The following is a 24300-nucleotide window of genomic DNA, read 5'->3' as shown; positions in this document are numbered from 1 at the left end:
TCTCATATTGTAACTAGTGCTGGGCAATCGCATGATTTACCTGATTAATCGCGATTAATTGCATTGTTTTTACGCAAAATCCAATAATGAATTCAAAAGTAGTGTATAGCTAAATTTTATTTGAAATGTTCTGCCATATGAACAAAATTGCCATAACATTTGTTTTGCAAACACTTAACATCAGCACTTTGTTTATACAGTAGCAGTTACATAAAATATTTAGTGTAAATCTCAACTTAAACAATGTAATCAAAGCAAATACAAAATTAAAGCTTATTGCCACTGCCAGGGCATTCATGTTATCCTATTTGTTATACATACTGTATGTATGTATATATATATAAAATTATATAAAAAATAATTTCGGCGTTAATTAATTAATGAGTTAACGCGATAATAACCAGCCCTAATTGTAACAGTTTGTATTATTGCAGAAAAATAAAAAATCCTGATATTGAAATACCATTTTAGCCCTGTTCATTCTTATGAGAGTTGCTCTACTGACGCATATGCTAAAAAAGTTACTAATCTCACGGGTTTCCTTCTGTGATCTGCGGCCGCTGAATCTGCCCAATAGTGTTTCTCTTTTAGCTGCAATACCGTGAGTGTCCATTGGACAAAATCAGTGGAAAGGCTGAGCCAGCACATTATATTTTATTGTACGAGTTGGGAGTGACAACGGGTTGGCTGAGTGCGGTTAATTATGCTGTATCCAGTTCTAATAACAGGTCTCTGGTCCTTTCTCTACAGTCTTGTTCCTTTGACTTTTTTAGTTTTAACATTTTTCTTTTGGGTTGAATCAAATGCTTTATGGTCACAAATGATATCATAGCTAGTTGGCTTGGTTCCAGGCTTTTAACTCTTTATTTTAGAATATATAATAAGAAATATATCCATGGGGAAAAGGGTTAGGGTTAGGGGTGAGCCTCATCCCTAACCCTAACCGTTTTCACCACATACTGTGCGGGCGCTCGTTAGACCATAGATATAAATACGTTTATATACAGTGCCTTGCGAAAGTATTCGGCCCCCTTGAACTTTTCGACCTTTTGCCACATTTCAGGCCTCAAACATAAAGATATAAAACTGTAATTTTTTGTGAAGAATCAACAACAAGTGGGACACAATCATGAAGTGGAACGAAATTTATTGGATATTTCAAACCTTTTAAACAAATAAAAAACTGAAATATTGGGCGTGCAAAATTATTCAGCCCCTTTTAAGTTAATACTTTGTAGCGCCCCCCTTTTGCTCGCGATTACAGCTGTAAGTCGCTTGGGGTATGTCTCTATCAGTTTTGCACATCGAGAGACTGACATTTTTGCCCATTCCTCCTTGCAAAACAGCTCGAGCTCAGTGAGGTTGGATGGAGAGCGTTTGTGAACAGCAGTTTTCAGTTCTTTCCACAGATTCTCGATTGGATTCAGGTCTGGACTTTGACTTGGCCATTCTAACACCTGGATATGTTTATTTGTGAACCATTCCATTGTAGATTTTGCTTTATGTTTTGGATCATTGTCTTGTTGGAAGACAAATCTGCCGCCAGTCTCAGGTCTTTTGCAGACTCCATCAGGTTTTCTTCCAGAATGGTCCTGTATTTGGCTCCATCCATCTTCCCATCAATTTTAACCATCTTCCCTGTCCCTGCTGAAGAAAAGCAGGCCCAAACCATGATGCTGCCACCACCATGTTTGACAGTGGGGATGGTGTGTTCAGGGTGATGAGCGGTGTTGCTTTCACGCCAAACATAACGTTTTGCATTGTTGCCAAAAAGTTCGATTTTGGTTTCATCTGACCACAGCACCTTCTTCCACATGTTTGGTGTGTCTCCCAGGTGTCTCCCAGGTTTAAACGACACTTTTTATGGATATCTTTAAGAAATGGCTTTCTTCTTGCCACTCTTCCATAAAGGCCAGATTTGTGCAGTATACGACTGATTGTTGTCCTATGGACAGAGTCTCCCACCTCAGCTGTAGATCTCTGCAGTTCATCCAGAGTGTTCATGGGCCTCTTGGCTGCATCTCTGATCAGTCTTCTCATTGTATGAGCTGAAAGTTTAGAGGGACGGCCGGGTCTTCGTAGATTTGTAGTGGTCTGATACTCCTTCCATTTCAATATTATCGCTTGCACAGTGCTCCTTGGGATGTTTAAAGCTTGGGAAATCTTTTTGTATCCAAATCCGGCTATAAACTTCTCCACAACAGTATCTCGGACCTGCCTGGTGTTTTCCTTGTTCTTCATGATGCTCTCTGCGCTTTACACGGACCTCTGAGACTATCACAGAGCAGGTGCATTTATACGGAGACTTGATTACACACAGCTGGATTCTATTTATCATCATTAGTCATTTAGGTCAACATTGGATCATTCAGAGATCCTCACTGAACTTCTGGAGAGAGTTTGCTGCACTGAAAGTAAAGGGGCTGAATAATTTTGCACGCCACTTTTTCAGTTTTTTATTTGTTAAAAAAGTTTGAAATAGCCAATGAATTTCGTTCCACTTCATGATTGGGACCCACTTGTTGTTGATTCTTCACAAAAAATTACAGTTTTATATCTTTATGTTTGAGGCCTGAAATGTGGCAAAAGGTCGAAACGTTCAAGGGGGCCGAATACTTTCGCAAGGCACTGTATCTATGTGTTCTGACCATATATATTAATACGTCGCAAATCTTTGAAGCTTTTAATTAATCTGCACAAATCTTTATATTTATTTTCGAGCTTTTACTACATGAGCTGTCTCTGCACGATATGAGGAAAATTTCCAAAAATGTCTGATTGTGATTATTTTGAGACGTTTGAATGTTTCTGTTTGAATCTGTTGTCGTGGAGTAATCAGTGGAGTATTTTCTGGATGAATGGATTAGGTTTTTGGTCTCTAAAATGTCAGAAAATGGGGAAGTCTCAAAAAAAAAATGTCAAAAACCACAAACAGCCACAAAAACGTCAGAGACGCAATAAAAAGGACAGAAGGTAAAAACTAAAAAATGACCCAAAATGACAAAGACACAAAATGCTACAAAGAAACATAAGAAGATAAGACTAACAATAGGTGCAGAACAGTCACAAAGGGATCCAAAAATACCACGAAAAGACTTAAAATGACTAAAAGTCCTCTTGTTCATGTAGATAGGATGGGGGGCCTCTAACATTTCAGGCCTGGCCTGTAGGGTCCGTGTACTTGGCGGCCAACGGATTTTCGTTTTGAAAGGAAAAAAACAAAAACGAAAAACGCCAGTTTCCCAATTACCATTAGTAAATAGGAAAACAAAAAACGGAAAACAACCCATTATTTGTTTTTTGTTTTGATATTAAAAAACGGAAAACGAAAAACTATCTCGTTATCCGACTTTCTTTGATATGTTTGTAGATGGAACTCGGAAATTAAATTGTGTGTATAAATCTTATTCCTCATTAATTTTTTTCGTGACCCGGAAGCGATCGTAGGTAGTAAGCGGCTGCATACCCGGAAATCATTTGGACATCAATGAGACCATGGACAGTTAGAATGATACGGACGTAAAAATGTTTTTAGACGAATATGCTAGTTTTATATTAGAAAACCGAAAGAATGGGATGTCTTGTGGGGATATAGCAGCTGCGTTGGGTTCACAGTTTGGAACGATACGGGGGTTTCTGAGAGGAGTGTGCGGAGGTGGTGTGCTCAGCAGGGACTTGTGGCGAAACACAAGTTGACTTTTATTATGAAGTGGTCACAGGAGATTAGCGCTGACCGCTCTCATTCATCAAAAATGAGTCTACACAACAAGACAACCATCATAGTCTAATAATAATAATAATGAAGCGAAAACATTTTCAAAACTTCTCATTTTCATTGCCATTGCTTTGGCAAATATCTGTCAAACAAACTAAAATCGAAACCATGATATGGCTTTCCCTTATCAAATTGCAAAAGACTCCGATTTAATACATGTCAAACAAACAGGGCTATAATTAGTATAAATAAGATATAAAATCAATATAAATGTGATTTTTGGAGGTTAAAAAAGTAACTACCTAAGTCAGTAGGCCTACATTTTAAATGAGCTACTTTTACTAGTAATTTTACTTGTACTTGAGTAAACAACAAAGTAACAGTACTTTTACTTAAGTAGAAAATTTTTTTACTCTTTTCACTTCTGCTGATTTATTTAAATCTAAAAATTGCATAGACCTAGCCCTGGTCTGCATGTCGGCCTAGCTGTGGTCAGCTTTTTATTTACTTTAAGAGTAGCATTCATTTGTATGTTTAACAAAAGCGGTAAACGGCGATTGATTAAAAAAAAAAAAAAAAATACTTGCCTCAGCAATATCTTCAGCGATTTCAACTTCAAGTTGGCCATCAGGACAGAAGTCCCTGACAAGTCCCTGCTGAGCACACCAACTCCGCACATTATTATTATTATTATTAGACTATGATGGTTGTCTTGTTGTGTAGACTCATTTTTGATGAATGAGAGGGACAGGGAGACATTGCACAGATGATAGCAAGTGAGATAGCGGAGAGAAGAGAGTATCTAAGGCGAATTGTTGCAGTCACTTCCATGTTAGGGAGACAGGGAATCCCCTTTCGTGGCAATAATGAAGTAACAGAAGAAGTGAGTGCAAAGATTTTGCAAAACACAAGTTACAAATACCCTGGGGGCTAATCACCTCCTGTCTTTAAATCCTAGTGAGGTCTCTGCTCCGGACGTGTCGCACTGTGAATGCAACATTGAACATTTAGCATGTTTAATAATGCAAAAACCAGTCCTGCAGGATTATGACAGGAAAGGACTTTTTAGTAAAGCTATCAAAGCATGAGAGTTGGAGTTTATTCATCTTTGATGCTGACGGACTGGTTCAGCCTGCAGCAGCTGTTTCACTTCACTTTCTATTTCCTTGATCGATTTGATAAGGGAAAGCCAAATCATGGTTTCGATTTTAGTTTGTTTGACAGATATTTGCCAAAGCAATGGCAATGGAAATGAGAAATTTTTAAAATGTTTTCGCTTCATTATTATTATTATTATTAGACTATGATGGTTGTCTTGTTGTGTAGACTCATTTTTGATGAATGAGAGCGGTCAGCGCTAATCTCCTGTGCCCACTTCATAATAAAAGTCAACTTGTGTTTCGCCACAAGTCCCAGCTGAGCACACCGGCTCCGCACACTCCTCTCAGAAAACCCCCGTATCGTTCCAAACTGTGAACCCAGCGCAGCTGCTACATCCCCACAAGACATCCCATTCTTTCGGTTTTCTAATATAAAACTAGCATATTCGTCTAAAAACATGTTTACGTCCGTATCCTTCTAACTGTCCATGGTCTCTGTCAGTACCCGATCCGTTCCACCTGCACAATCCGTTCTGCGCATGTGCAAGATGACACGTATGCCATGACGTAGGCGCAGATGATAATGCTGCGTTCATGCAACCTCGAAATAACAGGCACCGCCCCACTGGTTACGTTGTTTCTGCAGCTAGATTCAGTCTACAATAACGTTAAGTCAAACTTAATGGGAAAAGCAGCTACAGCTACATTAAGACTTTACAGTAATAACAATAAAGACAAGTATTGAGTGATTGTATTTTAAATGAGCACAAGTAAAGTAGAACTGACGTAACAGCTGTTATATATGTTAACGTTTATTTTCAAGTTTTATTTTGAGGGTCTTTTAAAGTTTACATGCTGTCTCAGCTAGCGGTTAGCTGAATTAGCTGTTAGCTAAACTAACGTTAGCTTAACTGTGGAGGCTAACGGCAGACCGCTGCAATCAGCTAGCGGTTAGCCAAATTAACCGTTAGCTAAACTAATGTTAGCTTCCCGGTGGAGGCTAACGGCAGACCGCTATAATCACCTAGCGGTCCGCCGAATTAACCGTTAGCTAAACTAACGTTAGCTTCCCGGTGGGGAGGCTCCGTATTAACCGTTAGCTACCGCTATAATCACCTAGCGGTCCGCCGAATTAGCTATTAGCTAACTAACGTTAGCTGGAGGCTAGCTTGTGAACATCTTGCGCATGTGCAGAACGGATCGTGCAGGTGGAAGCGGTGCCGTTATTCCAAGGTGGTGGTGGAATGAACGCAGCATTATCATCTGCGCCTACGTCATGGCATACGTGTCATCTTGCACATGCGCAGAACGGATTGTGCAGGTGGAACGGATCGGGTACTGACAGTCTCATTGATGCAATAGGGTCCAACTGCAGCTTCCAGCAGTCGCTCACGCCACGCCCCCTGCTCACGCCACGCCCTCCGCTCACTTTGCTCACGCCACGCCCTCCTCTCACTATTTTCTTTGCCTTCAAAATAAAAGCCCCCTTCTTTACAGCTGTATGCTGTAAAGCTTGTAACATGGATGAGCTCTCTTCCCGAAACAGCAGGCTAACTGCTAGCGCTAGCTAGTAGCACGACATAATGATTAAATCTCCTTGGTTGTCTAGCTAAATACATCTATCGTTTATTTAGCTAAGCATGTAAACGATCAGGAACAACGAAAACACAATGTTTAACGTTAGTGAATATTTTCACTGTCCCGGTCACGGTTTCTGCCACTGTTCTGGAAAAATATGGCTTTTGGTCTCGACCGAGTCAATGTGTCTTTGTTATGTGTATAATAATATTGGAGGGAAAGTGAAACACAGCTTGGACGGGGATGCTGTTGGCTTTTCACAAGTTTAGCTAGTTAGCTAACGCTACGCCGACGTTTGCGCAGCAGCATTAGTTAAATACCGGTATTACAACTGCCTTCGGAGCTGCGTCCACGTTGTCAACATAAGACATGTGGCGTTAGTGCTCCTTTTGTATCATACTTTTATTGAATGAAATATTAAGCTTCGCTCCTATGAAATAGGTGTTTTTGTAACATTACACACAAAGCTAACTGACTATAGTTAGCCTGTACGTATGCTAGCGGGATTAGCTAACGTTGCGTAGCCAGCCAGCAACTTCAGCAATCGGCAGTAGTTTCGGCGAGCTAACCACGACAGTATGTCGCCCACAATCAACCTCTGCTGCTAAAAGCAGTCAATCTGCAGGGATGTTTGAAATGGAGACATATGGATGTGTTAGCTGTCGTTGTTAGCTCGCCGAAACTACTGCCGAAGCTGCTGGCTGGCTATGCAACATTTAGCTAATGTCCGCTAACATACGTACAGGCTAACTATAGCCAGTTACCTTTGTGTGTAACTAACAAAAACTCACCCATCTCGTAGGAGCGAAGTTTAACGTTTCATTCAATAACATTATGGTTCAAAAGGAGCACTAACGCCACAGGTCTTATGTTGACAACGTGGACGCAGATATAGGAAACTCCGAAGGCAGTCGTAATATTTACCTAGCTAGCCGTCTAGGCTAACGTTCTTACGCTAACGTTAGCGAAACGTCGGCGTAGCATTAGTTAGCTGTCTAAACTTGTGAAAAGCTGAACAACATCCCCGTCCAAGTAATAAATAAACACTAGACAAATATGTTGTTACTGGAGCTAGTAGGCTACCATCAAAACGTGACATATCTAATCAATATGTTTACAACTGTCGGGGGGTTTCACAGGTGGGACTGGCAAGTTAGCCCATAGCCCATGATGCTTTGTATTTTCTAAGTTTACCTTTAACACTATTTGGAGACATTTTTAACAATGATATACATATATTGAGTGCTATATGTACCTATGAATCAACAGTGGATGTTAACCTGCAACATGGGCTTTAATACATCCATGGTCAAACTGCGTCTTGTAAACTATAACCCTGAAAGTCGGAAGTTGCGTGCCAGCGGGGGCGTGGCGTGAGCGGGCGTGGCGTGAGCAGGGGGCGTGGCGTGAGCGACTGCTGCAAGCTGCAGTTGGACCCTTCTCCATTGATGTCCAAATGATTTCCGGGTATGCAGCCGCTTACTACCTACGATCGCTTCCGGGTCACGAAAAAAATGAATGAGGAATAAGATTTATACACACAATTTAATTTCCGAGTTCCATCTACAAACACATCAAAGAAAATCGGATAACGAGATAGTTTTTCGTTTTCCGTTTTTTAATATCAAAACAAAAAACGGATAATGGGTTGTTTTCCGTTTTTTGTTTTCCTATTTAATGGTAATTGGGAAACTGGCCGTTTTTCGTTTTTGTTTTTTTCCTTTCAAAACGAAAATCCGTTGGCCGCCAAGTACACGGACCCTACAGGCCAGGCCTGAAATGTTAGAGGCCCCCCATCCTATCTACATGAACAAGAGGACTTTTAGTCATTTTAAGTCTTTTCGTGGTACTTTTGGATCCCTTTGTGACTGTTCTGCACCTATTGTTAGTCTTATCTTCCATGTGTTTAAACCGTCAGTATTGAGGCTGCAGTTCCAAGTATGTAATGCAGATGTAATATCACATGTGACCACAAGAAGGCGGCATAGAGCAACTTTAAAATCCCATCAGAGTCACCTGAAATTCCAGACTGTAAATCACTTCTACATGACCTGGATTCTTCACGTGCATTAGTGTTCTCATGCTGAGTCATGGGTGGAAAACTCACCCTGAAACATGTTTTAGGAGAGGAACAGATACTGACTACTATTAAATATAAAAACATTACAAATATAGCTGTAGACATTAATACAAAATACAGTACACATGAAAAAACAAGAAAATAAAGATTAAAAAATACAATCAAATCCTACACTGAATACAATTAAATAAATGTGTATGTAAAAGGTTAAGGTATAAAAAAGTAATTAATCATATTGTTTAAAATATTTTTAAAGGTTTAAATTTTAACCTCAAAATCTCGGGATCAGGTTATGCTGGAGATTAGTGATCAACCAGTGTAAAAGCACCGCCTACTGACCAATTCATACTCGGTTGATAACAGCGTCACCGTTCTTAGATGATCCGGTGGAGCTCGGTGCAGAGAGAGAGAGGTGTGCTCAGATAAGATAAAGCATCTAGAGACCAACAACCCGTTAACATTCCATGATGGGTATTTTTATGAATGATATAGATTTTCAGTGGTGGGAATTAAGCATCTTTTTAAGCTTCTTGAGCTGTGTGTTGCCAATGCGACACATCAGATTGAATTATGTTTTCATATTTTTTATTTGCTCTCACGATGGCTTCCCACTGCCAGGGTTGCAACTGAAATAACAGGCTAAAGCAACGACAGTTTATGGAAAGCAACAAGTGTAATTATGGTCAGATGTTGGTCCTGACTCATGTGGTAGTGATATTGATGAGTCTTGTAATTTAAGTATAATTGGTAGCGTCAGCAGTTTTTTTTGCCAGCTTTCCTTCCTGTTTTAGGAAGCAGCGACTGAATTGCTTTTTGTCTGTAAAACCGTGTCTGTGCTATTCTTATTTCTATAGGATTATCATTATTTTCATTACTTATTGTGTAAAATATGGGGCTTTTGTAGACCTGTACATGTTTTTGATTGGTCATATGGATCAAACACGGCGGCGGTTGTTTTTTTTTCCAAGTCTGTATGTGTGTGGAAGCACCAGAGACACAAAATAACACCCCAAATCCCAGAAAAAGTTTTCATTAGATTTTTTCATAATATGGGCACTTTAAAATAATTTTTAAAGGCAACAAATCTTGGAGTCATCTTAAAAAAACGACATTTGTGAATATAAAATGTACTAATAATAAAAACGGCTAGTGCATATTAGGTTTGTTTCTCTCTCAGCAATTTGTTGCACCACGATTCCAGTTAGTTTACATCGGCTTCCCTATAAGGTAGTGAGTGCATGTTCTGAAAATGTTACTGCTGTGTGTTTGATGCATCTTATTTTCTAAACATACATATTAACTGGCATTAGATATATTACATGTTTCAGTACAATATCAAGCAAACAATGAGGAAGCTAAAAAGTCAAAATGTGTCATTCATTCATCTTCTCCTTGGTGTCAGTATTACACATGTACATACTCGTGAAACGGTGCTTGTGAACTCAGTTTGTTATTTCATCACTTTTTTTAGACCCACTGCAGCGAATACAGCGTACCTTTTGGTTTTTCTTCTTCTCACCCGTGTTACCATCATTACCAACCACAATGCCTGTGTTCTCTCTCTACTGCCTCCTACTACAGCTGTGGTTGTGACCTGTACTGATACCTAGCAGTGGTTGTGACCTGTACTGATACCTAGCAGTGGTTGTGACCTGTTCTGATACCTAGCAGTGGTTGTGGTAAACAGTAACAAACTAGGACTGCTATTTCAAAACAATTTTAGTTTAACAGGTACTATATGCAATGGAAATGTAAGTATAGGTTTAGACAGGTTTAACATTGGAAGTCATTCTTCAGGTAGGTATGAAGCATTGTCCCTTCTTACTTACAGCTCCTACATCAGCAACAGGAGATTTACCGGTTGTACATCACTGCCACCTAACCATGGAGGAATTTTCTTGCACCAAATGCATAACTGCAATGCGTTGTGGGTGATATCAACCTCTGGAGTGACCATCGTTGTATGTTCTGTCCCTCATTCTTCCGAGGAGAAGATGCTTAATCTACATCAAATGGTTGACATAGTTAGGTTTAGGCATAGGGAGTGATGATTGGTTAGGGTTACGGGTAAGAATACCAGGGTAAGCCAATCAGAGGCAGAATAAGGCTGGCCCTGAGGCATGTCGTTTGATGTTGACAATATCTAGCGGATCCGGTCTAGCATATACCCCTCCAAGGGTTGATCTCACCAAGTTCACTCAGTTTTTCAGACAATTGGAACCACACTTAAGATGGCTGCGGGTATGTGCTGAGAGGTGAGTGTTAATCCAACATGTATTATTTTACTGTTAGCTTTTAGAACTGACTGGCTCTATGGAATCTGTCTTATAGCTTTTTAAATTCTAGATTTCATGATTCCCTCCATGACAACTGACGGAGTGATGGCTGGTTTTATCGTACTGTATACTCTGTGTATGTGTTAGTTCCTGATCGTTGCTTCCTGTTTTTGACCCCTGAACAAAGTTGTTTTCTTTACAAAACCATTCAAAATAATCAAAGTGATGTAAGGCAAACCAGGTTATTGAACTCATGTCAATTCCTGATGATTCATAAGATATAAAGGAATGAAGTAATGCACAAATCATGAATTAATTCATGCATTAATTCATAATTCATGTACCCTTCCCGTAAAGTGTTACCATAACTTTAGTTCAAGCCTGTGGCAGCAGTTCCAAATAATTCGTTTAGTACCATGCAATGAAAAATACCTTTTCACAAGTTCAGTGGGTACATTTTCCAAAAGAAAGCTTTAATTCAGAAAAATAAAGTTGGTCCCCCACGAAACTCATGCAATGTCTTTTAATATTATTTCTTAGATATGTAGGCTACATACCAAGAAAATTCATGAATATTCACTGAGATACCCCATTATTTTGTGCGCAGTAGGACTATGTGTGCTGTTGGGAAAATTATGTCTAATCTGTCTGAGTCTATGTCTGACCTGGGCTGGCACATGTTCACGTTAAAAAGCGTGTGCGTGCACGAGCACTACGGTCACGCGCAAAGTGTCCCAGTTTAGACAGGTTTAATGTGAGAAGTACATTCTTCAGGTACGTATGAAGCATTGTCCCTTCTTAGTTACAGCTCCTACATCAGCAACAGAGTTTCACCGGTTGTACATCACTGCCACCTAACCATGGAGGGCTTTTCTTGCACCAAATGCATAACTGCAATGCGTTGTGGGTGATAACCTCTGGAGTGACCATCCTTGTATACTCGTTCCCTCAGCCCTCTGAGGGGTAGATGCTAAATCTACGTCAAATGGTTGACATAGTTAGGTTTAGGCATAGGGAGTGAGGATTGGTTAGGATTACGGGTAAAAAATACCAGGGTAAGCCAATCAGAGGCAGAATAAGACTGGCCCTGAGGGATGTCCTTTTATGTTGACACGTCTAGCGGATCTGGTCTAGCATATACCCCTCCAAGGGTTGATCTCACAAAGTTCACTCGGTTTTTCAGACAATTGGAAGGACAGTTAAGATGGCTGCAGGTGTGTGCTGAGGGGAAGTGCTGAGAGGAAGTGAAAGAGGTTTTGAACCACGTAACGCAGCCCCAGGCTCATGAGAAAAGGGAGAACACCCTGAAACAGAAAGAGTTCAGTTTACCACAGACCACTCTACCTCTGCCTCTCCCGCCCCCCTCCATGAAGTAGGCTACACGGTACGGTGCGTACTGCACAGTAAACTCAGAACATCGAACAGCGAAGTATGTGACAAATTCTAAAGTTACAGACTAGCCTATTTGTTTCTTTATAATAGGCATAAATAAATCACATGCCAAATCACTAATGGCCAAAAGATGAATGACTTGGGGTGGCCTCTAACTCCCCCAGTAAGAGCTTGTGCCCTATGTAGGCTATGTAGTCCTTTGCAGCGGCCCGGGTTTGAATCTGACCTGCGGCCCTTTGCTGCATGTCATTCCCTCTCTTTCTCTCCCCCTTTCCTGTCTATCCACTGTCACTATCGAATAAAAAATAATAAAAAAATAAAGAAGATAAATGACTAGTCCAGCTGAGCAGGCATCAAGTATGCCTTTCCAGTTCAATAAACCAAGTACTGCCATCTGACTCACACATCCCAAGACAACGTTACAATGAATTAAATCATACCAAAGCGTTGTATGGCTCAAGACTATGGCGATATAGTATTCACTAATCACCCAAGCAGAAAGCACAATAGTAATTCTGAAACGTGATTGACTGAAGATACAACAATGCCATCACACATCACAGTTGAGCGCAGGTTGCAAAATAACAGTCACTAAGTCAGCTGCAACTTCACAAACTGCAAAAGCCAACATATAGGCTACTGCACTTGACAACTAAGTCTCACACAGGCCAATAGCAGCATCACAAAAGTATGATGCAATACACGTCTGATATGCATGGCATTTCAATAAACTAAACTAAATATGTACATTATCTGGTCACACGGTCACAGCAGATATTAGCCTACTCAATTTACAGATAGCGAAATAGCTCTTACCTTTAGAAGTTCTAATTTCTTGTCTTTTTATTTGCAAAGTCACAGATCAAATCCTCAAAGTCCAGCTCCCTCAGCAGCTCGCTAAACCCTACTACAGATGCGTTGCTGTGTGTTGGTAGCACTTTACAGGCAACGCAATAAATGTCTCCGGTGGACAGTGAATATAGAATCCACTCCCGTGGTACAGTTTCACCGTGGTGAAGGTGTCGGGCCAGTGCCTCGAAAGAGCGGGTCTTTCTGCCACCAGCCTTGATCGTTCCCCCTCCGAGATGCTGGATATTTAGCCGCCGATTCTGAAAGGCTAATATCCCTCTGGGTATAAGTTCCTCCCGGACAGTCTCTGTAATCGGTCCCCGTAGTGCAGGGTCTTCAGAGATGATGGTACCTGAGTTGCTATTACCTTGTTCTGTAATGACCGCCGGCCTCATCTCTGTCTTTTTCCACAAAAACTTTGCTAAAGTTAACGTTGGCAACTGTTAGCTGTGGCTGAGTGTAGCTGGTAGAAGGCAGCGATTCTTCCAAGCTAAAGCTGGCTAGCTCCTCAACATCCTCCTCTTCATCATTCATATGTATGTTTTGAGTATTGAGTATGCGTGGGACATTTTTTATAGCAGCCGCTTCTTTCTCTTCCTTTTCCACACTTTCACTCGCTTAGACACCCCAATCTGACCGGGGATCAGTTACAAATCAATTCCACTCTTTCAATCTCAACTCGTTCTTAGAAAGCTGATCTTGAATCAGTACGATGTAAACAACCTGCTCTATGCCCACCCAGCTTTATCATTAGCCAATCTACACAGTGCATGCGGCCTTCTCCCAATCATTACCTGTCCAGTCATCATACTGACTTATAAAACACACAATCACGAGACTTAATTTTTTGTAAACAACTTTTATTTTATTCTGATTGGATAATCACCATAATAATTAATGCCGATGGGGTAATCTGGGCTTGATCGCAGTTTGCCAACAGGGGGTGCTGCTGCACCAACAGGGGGTGCTGCAGCACCTCCAGCACCCCTACTTCCCGCGCCTATGTGTATGTGTTAGTTCCTGATTGTTGCGCCCTGTTTTTGACCCCTGAACAAACTTGTTTCCTCTAAATGTTGTGAGCTCCCAGTCAGTGTTCCTGTTTTCCCTCTCAGACTGACTTCAGATCAGAAGATGAGTGATTTGGAGGAAGAGGAGGACGGAGCAGAGTCTGTAGTATCTGGCTGTCTGTCTATGAAGAATGACTGGGCCAAAGGGTATCTTCCATTCTTCAGTAATGAACCTGGACCTTCAGACACAAAGTAAGACAACTGTTACTAACTCATTTAATGATTCATTTTCAGTTTTCTCTGCCGTGTTTGTTTTGATTTTTCTAATGATTGTGTGTTGGTATATTAAAGTTTTAATAAATTTTCTCCTGAAGGCCAAGAACAAATATTTTCAGCTTTCCTATCCTAAAAAAAGGAAACAGTCTGGACTTGAACCTGAGAGGCCACTGTTACATACTGGTCTTCCTCAATATTCAGACCACTTCTAACCTCTGTTGAAAACTAACTGACTCTAGACAGTTTGGCCAAATCTTGATATGTTTCAACAACAATCAACAAATTATTTTAGTGATGAAGAAATGTTTTCACAGAGAGAGGAAGAGGAGTGATGTTTCTGAGGAGGAGCAGTCGTCTACACCCAGAACCAGAGCTGGACTGCAGACAGCCAATCAGAACAGCTCTGAACAAAGTAAGTCTGTCCATCTGTCTGCTGATGTCTTCATGTCTGAACACACCACTGGTTGTTGGAATACTGAGGCATTTGTTGAGTCAGACAGCACAGACTAGGGCTGCACAACATATCGTTTTTTTCTCATTGATTAGCGATATCAACTCATCAAGAAAGTGAGTTAGTTGAACGGAAATATTTAGCTAACTGTGGCTCAGTGGTAGAGCCGTCGCCTGCCAATGGAAAGGTTGGTGGTTCAATCCCTGGCCCTGCAGTCCAATGTCGAAGTGTCCTTGGGCAAGACACTGAACCCCGAGTTGCCCCTGATGCTGTGCATCGGAGTGTAAATGTGTGTGAGTGTTTGTCTGATAAGCAGGTGGCACCTCGGCCACAGTGTACGAATGTCTGTGAGTGGTGAATGGTTCCTGTACTGTGTAAAAGCGCTTTGAGTAGTTGTTAAGACTAGAAAAAGCACTATATAAAAAGATTCCATTTAAAATGAAACTGTCATTAATTTTTTGTCTTTTATATTCAATTCAATTTTTTTAATAAAAGAAAGTTGGAAATCATTTTCATTTGTTTTTAATTCAACAAGGTTGTGTTGTATTTAAGAAGAATACTGAAAGCAGCAGAACTGAGAACACTTTATCTTTGTGTGATTATGTATCGTATATATCAATATTCAACAAAGTTATAACATATCGTGTATTCTCCTTATATATTGTGCTGCACTAGCGCAGATGTTTAACATAAATATTACAGTTTAAGTCCATCTGTAATTTAACTGGATTGTTTTCATATTGGTAATACAAATAATCACCAGATTGTTATCTTTTTCTTGTTCTGTCTCTCACCTTTTGTCATTTTATTAGTAGATGTTGGTCGTCAGAAACATAAGATCAGGCTGAAGGAGACATTTGAACATGTGACTGAAGGAGCTGAAAGAGGAAGTAGAACCCTCCTCAACAGGATATACACTGCCCTCTTCATCATAGATGGACAGAGTGAAGAGGTTAATACCCAACATGAGGTAAGGCAGCTCGAGACAGCTTCCAAGAAGAAGATCCTCCAGGACTCTCAAATCAAGTGCTGCAACATCTTTAAAGCCTTACCTGACCAACAGAAACACATCAAAGTCGTTATGACGATCGGCGTTGCTGGCGTTGGAAAAACCTTCTCAGTGCAGAAGTTCTGTCTGGACTGGGCCGAGGGTTTGGAAAACCAAGATGTGGATCTGGTGATTCCTCTTTCCTTCAGGGAGCTGAACTTGATCAAAGATGAGCAGTACAGTCTTCTGGAGCTGCTCCGTGTTTTCCATCCAACATTACAGGAGGTCCCAGCAGAGCAGCTCGCTGGCTCTAAAGTTCTCTTCATCTTTGACGGCCTGGATGAAAGCAGACTTTACCTGGATTTCAACAACAATGAGTCTGTTTCTGATGTCACACAGAAGTCATCAGTCAACGTGCTGTTGACAAACCTCATCGTGGGGAAGCTGCTTCCCTCGGCTCTCGTCTGGATAACTTCCCGACCTGCAGCAGCCAATCAGATCCCTCCTGCGTGTGTTGACAGGGTAACAGAAGTACAAGGCTTCACTGATGCCCAGAAGGAGGAGTACTTCAAGAAGAGAGTCAGTGATGAAGAGCTGTCCAGCAGAATCATCTCCCACATCAAGACCTCCAGGAGCCTCCACATCATGTGTCTGATCCCAGTCTTCTGCTGGATCACTGCTACAGTTCTGGACCACATGTTGACTACAGACCAGAGAGGAGAGATGCCCAAGACCCTGACTGACATATACTCACACTTCCTGCTAGTTCAGACAAAGAGGAAGAAGCTCAAGTATGCTGAGGGACATGAGACGAGTCCACAGGAGCTGACGGAGGCTGACAGGGAAGTTCTTCTGAAGCTGGGGAGGCTGGCGTTTGAACAGCTGGAGAAAGGAAACATCCTGTTCTACCAAGAAGACCTGGAGCGCTGTGGTCTGGATGTCACAGAGGCCTCGCTGTACTCAGGAGTTTGTACAGAGATCTTCAAAAGAGAGAGTGTGATCTTCCAGAAAACAGTCTACTGCTTCGTTCATCTGAGCGTTCAGGAGTTTCTGGCTGCAGTCTACCTGTTCCACTGTTACACCAGCAGGATCACACAGGTACTGGAGGACTTCCTGGGAGAAGACTACATTAGTTCAACCCTGGATGTATTCCTGAAGAGAGCCATGAAGAAATCCCTTAAAAGTAAAAATGGCCACCTGGACCTGTTTGTCCGCTTCCTTCATGGCCTCTCTCTGGAGTCCAACCAGAGACTCTTAGGAGGCCTGCTGGGTCAGACAGACAACAGTCCAGAAATCATCCAGAGAGCCATCAACAACCTGAAGGAGATGAACCGGTATGGGATCTCTCCTGACAGAAGCATCAACATCTTCCACTGTCTGATGGAGATGAACGACCACTCAGTCCATCAGGAGATCCAAGAGTTCCTGAAGTCAGAGAAAAGATCAGGAAAGGAACTCTCTGAGATCCACTGCTCAGCTCTGGCCTACATGATGCAGATGTCAAAAGAGGTTCTGGATGAGTTGGACCTGGACAAGTACAACACAACACGGGAGGGACGACAGAGACTGATTCCAGCTGTGAGGAACTGCAGAAAGGCTCGGTAAGTCCAGATGTGATTATCATTTTTAATCAGTGTCAAGCTGAGGCCATCAGTATTAGAGTAAACATACAGACTTTACACACATGAACAATATAAAACTTACACACTATAAAAGATAAACCTGCTAATTATAAAAACTTCTACATGTTACACTGCAAATGTCATTGTTGTGTCAAACGCTGTGAGAATGAGACAATGATGATCTTTGTGTTTGTAGCTAAAGTATCTTCTGTTATCATTTAATCACAACAGACAGCCTTTTTACAGAGTATACAGAGTCAGCAGTGTGTTTCTATAATGGGTCTATTTTATACACAAACAGACATATATTATTTGTGATCTGCTGAACTAAAATCACATGAAGTTTAAGCTTTTTCATAATAACTTTCATTTAGTTATTTTTATCATATTTTATGAGCAGTTTCTGAACTATTTTATTTTTTGGTTGTTTCTGTTAATTTTAACATTTTATACAATATCTATCAGGACTGGTTTAAATAATTTTTACAATTAGATTGATTTTCATTTGAATGATCCAATATCGATAGACAAAATGGGTTTCTGTCTGTATCATATGACACTAGAAGACCTAAGGAATCCATTGGTATCAACTATGTCATTCTAGCTGTCGGGAAGGTTAGATAACGTTCCAAAAAACTGAATGAAATGTCTCTATACTCTGCCTGTAGAGTCTGTAGAGCTGCATTTCATTGTGTTCATGTTGAATGAAAAGTACATTAATGTAGCTGCTTTAATGTAAACATTGAGCCTTTAATAATGAAGACAGAGGTATTTAAGTCTGGCTCCCACAGAAAGGGAAAACATGCTCTCCGTTGACTTGTATTGTGTGAAGGTTTCCTCCTCTTTATTCTGTCTACTAGAAAACAACAGAAACATTCCTAAAAGCTGCTGTGTGCTGATATGAACCAGCAACAATGTAATGATCCCAAAACTTCTTTTTTTAAAAGCTGCCGAGCCAAAACTTTTAGCTTTTACTGTTACAAAGTGAATACAGACGTGAATAATAATCGGAGAGAATGGGGAGACCCTAAACTAACATTATGTGTGACTTTACGTGTGTTAGTTTAACTTACAGACATATAGTTAGCCTGACATTTGGATGTTTAACTTGTAATAAAGTTCTGGGTTATTTACATTGGGCCTCATTCACCAATATCTTCCTAAGTTTTCTCTTAAATATGTTCTTAAGAAGGTTCCTAAGAAAAGTCTACGTCGGATTCATGACGTGTTCTTAAACAGCAGATTTGTTCGCACCTGTGTTCTTAGGATTGATGAATCCCACGTCTTCGTAACTGAAAGCGCGTGCCAGTTGTTCCTAATTAGCATAAAAAAACGCCCCGCAAATTCCCATATAAGGACATGACACTTCCTGTGCACCTCCTGGGAGACAGGTTTTCGGAGATTGTCGGAGCGGCGGTGGAGGAAGTACTGAATCTCAGTACTTAAATAAAAGTGCAAATAACAAGAGACATATTTACTTTAGTAAAAGTATAAGGTTTCCACTACCACAAACAAGGCCTGGCTTTTAAAAGAAGTTCCTATCCTAACCAGCATAAAACGGAAATATGTTGTTAGAATCGGAATGCGGTTGGTTTTATTCATGGATGTATTTTATTTTCTTTAACCATGCAAGTAAGCAAATAAAGTGTGTGAAGCAGCGCAAATGGGGAGATGTGAAGAGGTCCAGCCAGTAAACAACGCTGTAGAGATGCAACTATGATTTAAAAACGGGAATAATAAAAACAAACGTTTTCATTTTCACTTTTACCGGGGGCTGTATTACCGAGGGTCAGCAGCGCTACGCCCGGGCTCTGCAGCACCAGAGCCGGCTTGGATCAGCGGTGCCCCATATATACAGTATCTACGGCAACCAAACTTCACTGGTGAGACAAACAGGCAGGGGGGCAGGGGGGAAACTCATCAGAAAATGTAACAGAACATTGTAGAAATGTAGTGGAGTAGAAAGTATAGATAATTGCTGCAAAATGTAACAAAGTAAAAGTCAAAAGTAGGTTATGCACTATTGATTCTACTTAAGTAAAGTACAGATATGTGAAAAATGTACTTAAGTACAGTTACGAAGAATTTGTACTTTGTTACATTTTACCACTGCATTTTGGCCCTATAAATAGCAATCAATCACCAAATAACGCAGGATTTTAATCAGTTTAATTGCTGATGTAAATTGCAGTGTTAGTGTTTTTTTGCATAATATGATTTTTTTTTTCAACAAATGATCAGAAATACATTACAGTACAATACTATCATTGTAAACAACTGTAGAATTGAATAAAATGCAGTAACCAATCATTTGGAGCAAATTGTCATCACTCAAATGTGCGTAAGAGTGCTTTTCAGTGTTTGTAGATTTTGTTCTTAGCTAAGAACAAATCCAAGTGAAGAAAACATTAGTGAATGCCAGAATCTTCGTAAAAAGTGCGTAAGAAGGGTTTAAGAACACATTTCTTCGTAAGAACGGTTGGTGAATGTGGCCCATTGTTAGTAGGTCACATCACCACACTGCAGCTTTTAGGGATTTGCTAGCAGATGAAAATGACTAGGAGGAAACCTTCACACAATACAAGCCAAAGGAGAGCAGAGAGTTTTTTCCCCTCTGCTGGGCGTGGCTTTCAGAGTATGACGTGATGCACTCTGTCTCTATGCAGCAGGTTAGAGGGAAAATCCAACTGCATCATCTCTTTCATATCCAACTAAATAAGTTCTGCAACTGAAATATCACAAATCAACATTGAATTTCTGAATCGGAATCAAATCTATCAGGAAATCAGAGGTAACACCAGTAGCACTTTACATTACACCACGGTAATAAGATGGTAATAATGAGGTACCTATCTGGCTCCTGCGATGGGTAGGGGGGGTATCCCGTCCCTGTGCGTTGAGCCGACCAGATGAACCAGTTGTTTCCAAAGCTGACGGTCTTGTGCCAGCTGCTCCGCATGTTCCACCGCAACTCCATGTTGTTGGAGGTCACCCGCAAGGACGTCAAGCCATCGTGTGCGGGGTTTACCTCGCGGTCGTCTCCAGCCTGCGGCCCCCGGATCAAATTGGAGAATGACTCTCGTCGGATGGTCAGGAGGGAGGCAGAGGACATGGCCGAACCAGCGGGTGCGACGTTGTGCAGCCAGGCAGGATGCTCTGGGCTGGCACGTGTGGGCTCTAAGCACTTGATTGGAAACCCGCTGGGGCCACCTGATGTTCTCGAGAGTTCTGAGAGCCCTGCTATCAAAGCCATATAGTCTTGCAGCCAGTGTCTTATTTAAGGGCCACGTCTCCGAACCATAAAGCAGGATGGAAAGTACTGCTGAGTTGTAAATCCGGAGCTTTGTCTTGCGTGAGATGGTCTGGTGTCGCCAGAGTGGTTTCCGGAGAGACCGCGTGTGCTGACGCAGCCAGGGCTCTTCTGCGGGGTGATCTCTGTTGTTAGGTCCCCGTTATCTGTCACTATGGATCCCAGATACGCAAAGTTCTTGACAGGCTCCACAATGTCATTGCCAAGCCGCATGGATGGTGGATGTGGACTGTCACCGACATACATGAACTTGGTTTTCGTCCAGCTCACCTGGAGGCCAAGCTTCTCCGCTCTTAGCTGTATATGGCCAGAGCGTCTCTTAGCTGGCTGTAGGCATCGCTGAGCAGGATGGTATCGTCAGCGTACTCCAGATCAGTCAGGTGGTAACTGCTGAGGGACCGTCCGGGGACCTGCTCACAAACCCTAGACATCAGATGGTCAATGATGCAGTTAAAGAGATCGGGAGCAGCCACACAGCCCTGGCGAACGCCACTGGAGATGGGAAACCAGTCTGAGTCTCTGCCGTTGATGCGGACACAGCTCTGAGCGTTGCTATAAAGCAGCTTGAGCAGGGCAACGATCTTGGGTGGTGCTCCAAGGGCGTGTAGGATACTCCACAGTGCAGTGTGGCAGACGGTGTCAAAAGCCGCCTTCAGATCTACGAACCCGATGTAAAGATGACGATCTTTACGGAATTCATAGGTCTTCTCTATCAGCAATCGAATAGCAGAGATTTGATCTGTTGTAGATCTGTTAGGCATAAAGCCAGCCTGCTGGGGACGGCGGCTGCTTCTGATGGCTGGAAGAGCACGAGTGAGCAAGATCCTGGTAAAGAGCTTGCCAGGGATGGATAGTAGGGTAATGCCTCTGTGGTTACCGAAGACTAGTCTGTCACCCTTACGTTTCCAGAAGGGCAGGATGATTCCTCTGGTCCAGTCGCTGGGAAGCCTCTCGGTCTCCCACACCTCATTGAATATGTGGGTAAGCCACTCGACAATACTTTCACCGCCTGATTTTAGCATCTCAGCGGTTATTGCACAGATGTGATAATAAAGAGGTAATGTATAGTTAATTACCAAAGTAATAACTGGGTAATATATCACAGTAATAAGATGTAGTACTGAGGTAATAAGGTGATAAGAAAGTAACAGATGTAATAACATGCAATTACCAATGTAATAACTAGGAAAGGTTTCAATGGTAACCATATGTATATCTGGGTAATGGTAATATAGTTATATTAATATTGTAATAAACTGATAATAATGGGGTAATATATGTTGATGTTTTCTCAGTATTATAGGCTACTATCAGCGTAATACCTTCCAAATTAGATTAAACTTCTTGAGTTTATAATTGGTGATTACCATATTATAATGCTGAAATTCATCCACCCTTTAAGTTCCAAATATTTCCCTTTTGTTTCAAGGTAATACTTAACAAATGATATGTTTAATCTTGTGACTTCTTACCTGGAAACATGTTTGTTAGTTTTTGTGTAACAACCATGAATCAGTGGTGCAAAACTGCCTGTTTCTATTTTATTACATGGTAATATTAGATTAAACAAATCATCCAAAACTGCAGAGATTACCTGAAAATGCTTCTGGTAGTTTCCAGGTAATCTCTGTATCTCGGTTATTCTAATATTACCAACTTGTACTGCATGCATATAACCCTGTGCAATCTGACCAGCAGCTTAACACCTTCCACCATCAAGCACTGGAGACTGAGATCATCGTAACTCAGTTTATTTGACTTAGAAAGGGTGAAACTGGGACATGAAACACAATTACCAGTTACTTACATATCGATGAGTCACAAACATTATACAATGATAATTGTAAAAATAATATAACTACACGTCACTGTAATGCAGTAGTACATACAGTATCTCACATGTAAGCTGAAATAAAGGAAATACATAATGTATTGTTATACAGTGTAAGTAGTATAACCTATATCTTTTATGGTGTTTGGTGTTTTTTGCCCCCAACGGCGTCTTCCAGGCATCACGGCAATGGTTATGTTTAGGGTTAAGTTTAGCGTTAGCTGCCTGGAAGGCGCAGTTGGAGGCAAAAAACACCATTGAAAATGGTTTATCTAAATAAACTAAAATATACTTAAATGTAGCACAACCCAATATAATAGTGGCAAACTAGCTTACTCTAGTGATGGTCAAATGAAGCTTCGCGAACCAGTGTCTTTACTTTCTGAGCTCACTAGATGGCACTCTCTGTTCAAAGAAAAAGGTTAAATGAATAGCAATTCAATGGGTTTTCAAACCCTTTGTTGAACAGAGAGCGCCATCCAGTGAGCTCAGAAAGTAAAGACACTGGTTCGCGAAGCTTCATTTGACCATCACTAGCTTACTGAAGCATACCGTCAGTCTAATATGAGCTATCAATCATCATCAAAAATATACATATTGCACTTAAAACTTTCCGACAATAATTAACAAAGATATCAGAACCGTATGTCAGCATCTATTTCACATACCAAGAATGCTACTAAAGGCATGGAACATCGAGGATTGAAGCGGATTGTATGGAGAGATGATAACACAAACCAAACTATTATCTTGGGTTGTGCTACATGTAAATATATTTAAGTTTATTTAGATAAACAATATGTTATACTACTTACACTGTATAACAATACGTATTTCCTTTATTTCAGCTTACATGTTAGCTACTGTATATACTACCGCATTACAGTGACGTGTAGTTATACTATTTTTACAATTATTATTATATAATGTTTGTGACTCATCGATATGTAAGTAACTGGTAATTGTGTTTCAGTTCCCAGTTTCACCCTTTCTAATTCAAATAAACTGAGTTATGACGATCCCAGTCTCAAGTGCTTGATGGTGGAAGGTGTTTAGCTGCTGGTCAGATTGCACAGGGTTACATGCATGCAGTACAAGACACATTTCATGGTAATATTAGAATAACAGAGATGCAGAGATTACCTGGAAACTACCAGAAACATTTCCAGGTAATCTCTACACCACTGTTATTCTAAAATTACCATGTAATAAAATAGAAACAGGCAGTTTTGCATTTTGCAGCACTGATTCATGGTTGTTACACAGAAACTATCAGAAGCATTCCCAGGTAATCTCTACACCTCTGTTATTCTAATATTACCATGAAATGAAATAGACTTGTTTTATCTAATTTGGAAGGTATTACGCTGATAGTAGCCTATAATACTGTGAAAACATCAACATATATTACCCCATTATTATCATGTTATTACAATATTAATATAACTATATCACCATTACCCAGATATATATGGTTATCATCGAACCCTTTCCTAGTTATGACATTGGTAGTTACATGTTATTACATCTGTCTTCTTATCACCTTATTACCCCAGTATTACATGTTATTACTGTGATTTATTACCCAGTTATTAGTTTGGTAAGTACATGTTATTACCTATATATTACCTCTTTATTATCACAATGTTACCCCACTATTACCATCTCATTACCGTGGTGTAATGTAAAGTGCTACCGCAATACCCAGCCCTAATATCTATAATTATTGTTTGATTTGAGAGAGGATGTGATGGGAGGCCAACAAAACATCTCCATCCTCCTTATATAAATGCTGCAACTTTACATTGTGTAGTTTCCAACAAAA

The 24300-nt window shown here is 40.7% G+C and overlaps 1 protein-coding gene across 1 annotated transcript in view; it reads left to right on the top strand.

Moving 5' to 3' along the window:
- LOC120565420 (NACHT, LRR and PYD domains-containing protein 12-like) overlaps positions 1 to 24300 on the top strand; it is a 54775-nt gene that overhangs the window by 20686 nt on the left and 9789 nt on the right. The window contains exons 3-5 of the mRNA XM_039811221.1: positions 14103 to 14249; positions 14588 to 14685; positions 15540 to 17313. Of these exons, the coding sequence (XP_039667155.1) occupies positions 14103 to 14249; positions 14588 to 14685; positions 15540 to 17313 (2019 nt within the window). The remainder of the gene's footprint in view (positions 1 to 14102; positions 14250 to 14587; positions 14686 to 15539; positions 17314 to 24300) is intronic.

The sequence above is a fragment of the Perca fluviatilis genome, chromosome 9 (assembly GCF_010015445.1).
Source record: "Perca fluviatilis chromosome 9, GENO_Pfluv_1.0, whole genome shotgun sequence".
In the NCBI taxonomy this organism is placed as follows: domain Eukaryota; kingdom Metazoa; phylum Chordata; class Actinopteri; order Perciformes; family Percidae; genus Perca; species Perca fluviatilis.
The sequence above is the reverse complement of the archived record's forward strand: the minus strand, read 5'-3'. Positions and strand labels throughout refer to the sequence as shown.